General features: G+C 39.2%; 1 protein-coding gene across 1 annotated transcript; it reads right to left on the bottom strand.

Moving 5' to 3' along the window:
• Window positions 1–455: 455 nt before the first annotated feature.
• snai1b (snail family zinc finger 1b) lies at window positions 456–6,033 on the bottom strand. The gene is made up of 3 exons (XM_079802795.1): window positions 5,809–6,033; window positions 4,374–4,814; window positions 456–1,473 (listed from the first exon to the last, which is right to left on the bottom strand). Exons 1-3 carry the CDS (start codon window positions 5,882–5,884, stop codon window positions 1,292–1,294), a joined length of 699 nt encoding a protein of 232 aa, XP_079658921.1. The 5' UTR covers window positions 5,885–6,033; the 3' UTR covers window positions 456–1,291.
• Window positions 6,034–8,574: the final 2,541 nt, after the last annotated feature.

Here is an 8,574-nt window from a genome sequence, read left to right as displayed (position 1 = left end):
GGACCCCATAGAATCTTCTGGAGGACCCCGGACCCCAGTTTGAAAACCCCTGAGCTACACGACATGAACATAATTTGCCTCTTAAAAATAGAGGCACACAGTTTACCCATTTGAAGAAAACAAGGATTGTAGCTGCTTGCATTGCTAAACATTCTTTGGTTGTATTGACAAGACGTTTTAAGTTCTAAAAGACTCCCTGTACTCATTAGATTAACAAAAGTTTTTAAGTTGACTTTAACTGGAGCGAATTAGTTGAGTTAACTTAAAAAGCTGAGTGCGATAGGTTGCCTTATTTTTTCAAGTTGGCTCTACTTGTTGTTTTTTCAGTGTTTTCCATGGAAGATATAAATTTTTGTTTTGTAACGACACGAGTAAATGAATACAGAGTATTGATTAATGTATGGGTGAACTGTTCCTTTAACACATCCGCCTTCGTAAAAACACCAGACAATTTTCTGCTAAACAAAGAACATAAATTACTTTATTGGAAAAAATAGCATGTGGGAATACACTAAAACATCTTTGCATAGCATTTGGTTTGTGTTATATACATCCAACATTTAAACAATATGTAGAAAGGCAGCTTCATATATCATTGTGGCTTTGGAAAAGATACGTTTGAAGAAGACCTCTCTCAAACGAGAGACTGCAAACTCCCTTCAGTTCAGAGGACTTGGAGTAAACTTTGTACATAAACAGCATCAAAAACCAATTGACATTCTTCTTCTAGTGTTTTTTTTACACCCTGTTCAGTCTTTAAGAATATAAAAACATTCAGGAGTCTGCAAATTCAGGAGATGGCGAATGACGTAATACCTCGAAGCTCGAATTACAGAGACAAATTCCAGCGCCTGATTGAACTTCTTACTAAAGCAGGTCTTTGGTGCATTTCAGGCATCAGTCTAGAGGTGCATTTGTCGACAGGCCGGCAGCTGTCTCAATACATCCCTGCAAGATCTTGTTGAGAGATGACCTCTCACCACACACACGTTTTATAGCAGCTGCCCCCTCACAGTCCCGGACCAGCCGGCACCGAGGTGCATCTTGGGAATCCACGGAGAGACAGTTCATGGGCCCCCTTCCCACAACAAAAATCTGCAGTCTATGTATAACGGACCCTCACTGTGTGACTAAAACTGATGGGAAAATACCATCTCTTCTGTTGGCTTGTGGAATAAAAGGTAAGGCACTGTGTGTGCTTCAGTACGTTCTCTACGAGTCCACTCGTTCACTTATGGCTTAAGCCCGTCCCAGCTCAGCGCCGGGAGATGGGAAGCAGCTGTGTTCTCCTCTAGGCAGACGGACAGCAGCCGGAGAGGGTGTGTTTGTGCAGGAGGGACATGCGGCTGAAGGTGCGCGAGCACGTTCCACACTGGTACTTCTTCACTTCGGAGTGGGTCTGCAGGTGAGCCCGCAGGTTCGAGCGGTCCGCAAACGCACGGTTACAGTGGGTGCAGGAGAAGGGGCGTTCGCCTAAAAGAAGAGATGGAGAACTTTTAGTATACACACAGACTGACATTATGTGCAGATGTCCATTGCGTTAACGAAGAACCAGTGTTGGGGGTACTGTATTACAAGTAATCAGATTACATTTTCCAAGTAACTAGTAAAGTAATCCATTACTTTTTCAAATAAGTAATGCACGTCCCTTTGATTTCCAGTTTATTGGCTGACAGCTCTTCTGTCCGCATATGTGTGAGCATGATGGGTAAATGTGAGCATGCATTCACTCATCTCACTTGCACAAAAAACAGATTGAGTATTCCTCAAAATGAACAGAAACTGTGAAATGCAAACTCACAAACCTGCACTAATTATACTTTATGCATTTAATTTCACTTTATTAACCAGTGTCTTTGCTGCTGACCTTAAAGGGTTAGTTCACCCAAAAATGAAAATTCTGTCATTAATTACTCACCCTCATGTCGTTCGACACCCGTCAGACCTCCGTTCATCTTCAGACACAAATGAAGATATTTTAGTTGAAATCTGATGGCTCTGAAAGGCCTCCATTGGCACAATACACGGTTCACTCTCAAGACCCTTAAAAGGTACTAAAGACGTCGTTACAAAGTCCATCTCACTACAGTGGTTCTACAATAACTTTATGAATCGGCGAGAATAGTTTTTGTGCGCAAAAAAACCCTAAATAACGACTCATATAGTGATGACGATTTCAAAACACGGCATCATGAAGCTTCGAAGCGTTATGAATCAGTGAGTCGATTCAGCATTTTGGATCGGCAAATTTCAGCAGTTTGGCGGTTTGACACGCGATCCGAATCATGAATCGACTCACTGATTCATAACGCTTCGAAGCTTCATGAGGCCGTGTTTTGAAATCGTCATCACTATGTAAGTCGTTATTTAGGGTTTTTTTGCGCACAAAAAAACTATTCTCGCCGATTCATAAAGTTATTGTAGAACCACTGTAGTGAGATGGACTTTGTAACGACGTCTTTAGTACCTTTTAAGGGTCTTGAGAGTGAACCGTGCATTGTGCCAATGGAGGCCTTTCAGAGCCATCAGATTTCAACTAAAATATCTTCGTTTGTGTCTGAAGATGAACAGAGGTCTGACGGGTGTCGAACGACATGAGGGTAAGTCATTAATGACAGAATTTTCATTTTTGGGTGAACTAACCGTTTAAACGATCCAATTCATCCATACCAATAAGCAAAAATGACTTAAGATTTGTGTTTTATTTCTTGTTTTCATTGTTGAAGAGCACTGAACTTTCTTTCCCTCAACTGCACAGGTTTGAGTCTTAATTTCCTTCAGTCTGAAGCTTATTCGTTTCACTTATGGTGTGAAAGGGCCTTTACATTGAAGTTTTTTGTTGTTAAAAAACAAATGCATTACTTTTCATAAAAAGTACCCAAGTTACGCAAGTAATCCTGTGAGGTGAACCTACAAAACTTGTGCCATAAGTACTTGCTCTAAAGAGCCCACCTCCAAGTTTCTATGATATTCTCTAGTCTCTAGATATTACTATTTGGGAGTCCTTTACGCAGATGGTCAAGCTTTTACTAGTTTGCATGGACAACTGACATTGGCAATAATGGGAATGCCGGCAAAAGACTTTCTCCAGGTATTAGACCTCCTAATCTTTTAAGATAATTAAGCAGCATCATTTTGATACGTATCAAAGTTACTAAGTTTACAGATTTTAAATGACCATGACGTAAGATTGACTAAGAAACGTTCAGTTTTTAACTGTAAAAAAAGTATGACGCCCTGCCATTGGCATGTTGAAGAAAAAATAGATATCATAGCAAAAAATTAGGAACTCATGCTGTTTGTTTTAGTAAATTCATCCCCTCGCTTTACTTAAATCGTGGTCATGCTGTACTAATTCATTCCCTTTTTTAATTGAGGCCATGATGACACTAAAACGAGGGAACAAATCTTTATTTGTGGACCTGATATATTGTTTTTTTCGCCCGCACACCATGGATAAAAGAGCCCAACCCCTAAGTGTCTATGCTATCCTTATCTCTTGACCACTTTCAATCTCTGTCAGATGGAAATCGTAAGTCCGGTTGCTTAGAAAAGTAAAAGACTTTAGTCAGGGTAGCGGCATATTTATTTTTAGACAGGAATGAGAACGAGGCTGTGAGGGACAGAATACAGTACGTTCAATGGATTATACTGTTGTTTAAAGGGATAGTTCACCCAAAAATTAAAATTTTGTCATTTACTCAACCTCAAGTTGTTCCAAACCTGTATACATTTTTGTCAGAATATTATAGATATTTGTAAGAATGTTTGATCCCACCCGCCATTGACTACCATAGTAGGGGGGGTTTGGTAGTCAATGGGGGGCGAGATCTACTTGGTTACAAACATTCTTCCAAATATCTTCCTTTGTGTCCAGCAGAACGAAGACATTTATCGATTTGTCGATTCAGCAGTTTGGATCTCCAAATTTCAGCAGTTTGGCGGTTTGACACGCGATCCGAATCATGAATCGACTCACTGATTCATAACGCTTCGAAGCTTCATGCGGCCGTGTTTTGAAATCGTCATCACTATATAAGTCGTTATTTAGGTTTTTTTTGCGCACAAAAACTATTCTCGCCGATTCATAAAGTTATTGTAGAACCACTGTAGTGAGATGGACTTTGTAACGACGTCTTTAGTACCTTTTAAGGGTCTTGAGAGTGAACCGTGCATTGAGCCAATGGAGGCCTTTCAGAGCCATCAGATTTACACTAAAATATCTTCATTTGTGTTCTGAAGATGAACGGAGGTCTGACGGGTGTCGAACGACATGAGGGTGAGTAATTAATGACAGAATTTTCATTTTTGGGTGAACTATCCCTTTAATACCTCAAAGGTTTTGGTTGACTTCAGTTTCTCGGCTAACTCACCGGTGTGTGTCCGGATGTGTCCTCGCAGCAGCCAGGGTCTGGAGAAGGCCTTTCCACATGTGCCGCACACACAGGGGAGTGTGTGTGAGCGGATGTGCATCTTCAGCGCACCCAGGCTGTTGTACTCTTTGGGACAGTGCTTGCAGTGAAAAGCGGCTCTGGCGGCTGTGCTGGCGGCTCCTGTGGCGGTGAGGAAGCGGTCGGCGGGGTCTGGGCTGGGGGGGTCGGAGGTGCGGCAGTCGTCCTCCTCTCCGCTGCTGGAGCTGGACTGAGAGCTCAGGTCCAGAGGCCCGGGAGGAGAGGGCATGCTGGGGGAAACCGGTGTGAAGGTAAGGGGTAAGGCACTGGAGGCCCACACAAGCATGGAGGGGTAGGTGGGCACCACAGAATTGCCTTCCTTGGTGTGGAAGTCATGCAGAGGGACGACAGCATAGCGGTTGTCTGGGGGAGAGAAAAGGTGCCTGTTCAGGGGGTTGCTGGACTAAAATGGTCCTGTTTGTTAGGTTTTATGGGGTAGTACTTTCTGTTTTTATATTCTCCAGTTGACCAAAAAGCACTTTATTTTTGTTATCATCTACCGAATATCTACTCCAAATATTAAAAAAGATACTGAGATATACCGATCAAAAGTTGGAAAACATTACCATTTTTAATATTTTTGAAATGCTCATCAAGCCTGCATTTATTTGATCCAAAACAGTAATATTGTGAAATATTATTACAATTTAAAATAATGGTTTTCTATTTTAATATACTGTAAAATACAATATATTCCTGTGATCAAAGCTGGATTTTCAGCATCATTACTCCAGTCTTCAGTGTCACATGATCCTTCAGAAATCACTCTGATATGAGGATTAATTATATTTTTTTCAGGATTCTTTCATAAATAAAAAGGTAAAAAGTTAACTAAAAAAGAACAGCATTTATTTAAAATAGAAATCTTTTGTAACGATATACACTACTGTTCAAAAGTTTGGGGTCAGTGTTTTTTTTTTAATTTATAAATTAATACTTTTATTCAGCAAGAAAGTGTTAAATTGACAAAAATGATAGTAAAGATTTATATTGATGAAAAAAATATTTTTAAAATTCTGTTCTATTTTTACTTATTAAAAAGTATCACGTTCAAAAAAATTGTAAGCAGCAAAACATTGATAATAAATCAGCATTAATCAGACTAAACTGTGAAATACTGCACTTTAGCAGTTAGTTAAACTACATCCTGCAGTTTGTAAAAAAATATACAATGAAAAACAAAATAACTGAAACAACATAACTATTTAAAATATACCAATAAAATGAAAAAAAGGGGGGTTAAAGTTTATAGAGCAGGTTGTCTTTACAACTTACAACAAGACTAGACCTTTCCATTCACATACTGATATTACATATGCAGTAAACATAAACAAACAGCTTTTAAAGGCACACTCACCAGTCTGACTCTCCAGTTCACTGTAGTTTGGCTTCTTGTTGGAGAAATACTTCTTGACAAGAAATGAACGTGGCATATTGCAAAGATCTCCTCCAAACCTCAAGTTTTACAGAAACTCTAGATTGACTCTGCAGATCTTCAGAGTCAGAGTCTGCTTCAGATGTCCAGTAATCTTTGTGCTCAGGAAGGACGTGAGTTTCTTAAAGTCGCACATGAACTACTGCCATTCAGACCACAAGGGTCTCTTCATATGAGGCTGCGGCTGAGAGGTGGGGCTACAGCTCAGGACACGCCCACCGGGACACGCCTCCTGCTGCAGGTGCCCGCGGGAAATCACCACTGCTTACAATCTCACGTTTATAAAACTTTGACATAATAGCTCAGACTCTAGACGAGCAGCTGTAAAACAGATAGCCCTTATAGCTACTACATTTGTTAAACTGTTAGTTACACATTGGAGATTTGTTTCTAATGTCCAACACAGGTGGACATTTCAGTTCAAAGACACATAAATGAACTGAAATAAATATGCCTAAAGTGAATGAAATATGAAGTTGTTGACATTTTAATTAGATACGCCTCTTCTTTATTGTGAACACTATGATGGGCACACTCTAAAAAATGCTGGGTTAAAAATAACCCAAGTTGGGTTGAAAAGGGACTAACCCAGCAATTGGGTTGTTTTAACCCAGCGGTTGGGTTAAATGTTCGCTTAAAACAACCCAATTTCAGGGTTAAAACAACCCAGTTGCTGGGTTAGTCCCTTTTCAACCCAACTTGGGTTATTTTTAACCCAGCATTTCTTAGAGTGTAAGTTGTCACACTGGAAAATGTAGAGCTTAAAATAATATTGGCTTATATTGTAGCTGTAAAATAAAATGTAAAACATGTGACAACTTGTACTGACTTGCCATTTCTGAAAAATGAAATTAAACCATTATAATTTATAGTTGCATTTTAGTTTAAATTTTGAATGTGTTTTTGAGTGACAACTTGCCCCGGTCGCCCCATTAAAGGGTGAAACACACAGGCTTAGACACACCGCAGGTCATTTGACAATCATTTGGAGGAGCACAAGCTCCCATTGATCCTTCATCCCCGGGATCAGAGGACTGGTGTCCAGCATGGGGCTCTGCGGGACGTGAGAGACGCTCAGCGGGGGTGTGGCTGAAAATTAACCCACTTTCCTGAACAAAAGTGTCCGCCCTGAATCCTCCTCATGCCGCGGGCACGTTCATATAGGCTATCACTGCCCTGGAAATGAGGTGCTAAGATGTGCATCGGCTACTTTGCGAATCTATTGTGTCAGTGAATGTGTCCATCTGATGACACCGAGGGTGTGAAGTGGCGATCTGGCCCTGAGCTGCACCTGTGCGCGCGCGGGTCCGTCTGGAATGCGACGCTCTTCACGCGCCGACGCCGAGCTGACGCGGGTCAAACGAGCACCACTGCCCTAAAACACGTCTCACACACACACACACACACCAGACACATTCCAACTATACTCACACACATTCCCCCTTATAAACATGACAATAAACAACAGCCTGTGCTGTGCAGACGTGTCTCATATACCAGATAAAAATAACACTTTGAGAAGTTATACTTTTAAGCTGTAGCATAGGCTATTGTCGTGTTTACGAGATAGATAGATAGATAGATAGATAGATAGATAGATAGATAGATAGATAGATAGATAGATAGATAGATAGATAGATAGATAGATAGATAGATAGATAGATAGATAGATAGATAGATAGATAGATAGATAGATAGATAGATAGATAGATAGATAGAAATAACACTTTGAAAAGTTATACTTTTAAGCTGTAGCATAGGCTATTGTCGTGTTAACGATAGATAGATAGATAGATAGATAGATAGATAGATAGATAGATAGATAGATAGATAGATAGACAGACAGACAGACAGACAGACAGACAGACAGACAGACAGACAGATAGACAGATAGATAGATAGATAGATAGATAGATAGATAGATAGATAGATAGATAGATAGATAGATAGATAGATAGATAGATAGATAGATAGATAGATAGATAGATAGATAGATAGATAGATAGATAGATAGATAGATGGACAGAACGATAGATAGATGGACAGAACTATAGATAGATGGAAAGAATGATAGATAGATAGATAGATAGATAGATAGATAGATAGATAGATAGATAGATAGATAGATAGATAGATAGATAGATAGATAGATAGATAGATAGATAGATAGATAGATAGATAGATAGATAGATAGATAGATAGATAGATAGATAGATAGATAGATAGATAGATAGATAGATAGATAGATAGACAGAACGATGGATAGATAGATGGACAGAACGATAGATAGATAGATAGATAGATAGATAGATAGATAGATAGATAGATAGATAGATAGATAGATAGATAGATAGATAGATAGATAGATAGATAGATAGATAGATAGATAGATAGATAGATAGATAGATAGATAGATAGATAGATAGATAGATAGATAGATAGATAGAACAATGGATAGATAGATGGACAGAACAATGGATAGATAGATGGACAGAATGATGGATAGATAGATAGATAGATAGATAGATAGATAGATAGATAGATAGATAGATAGATAGATAGATAGATAGATAGATAGATAGATAGATAGATAGATAGATAGATAGATAGATAGATAGATAGATAGATAGATAGATAGATAGATAGATAGATAGATAGTTAGATAGATAGATAGATAGATAGATAGAA

This window comes from Gobio gobio, assembly GCF_949357685.1.
Source record: "Gobio gobio genome assembly, chromosome: 21".
Lineage (NCBI taxonomy): Eukaryota > Metazoa > Chordata > Actinopteri > Cypriniformes > Gobionidae > Gobio > Gobio gobio.
The sequence above is the reverse complement of the archived record's forward strand: the minus strand, read 5'-3'. Positions and strand labels throughout refer to the sequence as shown.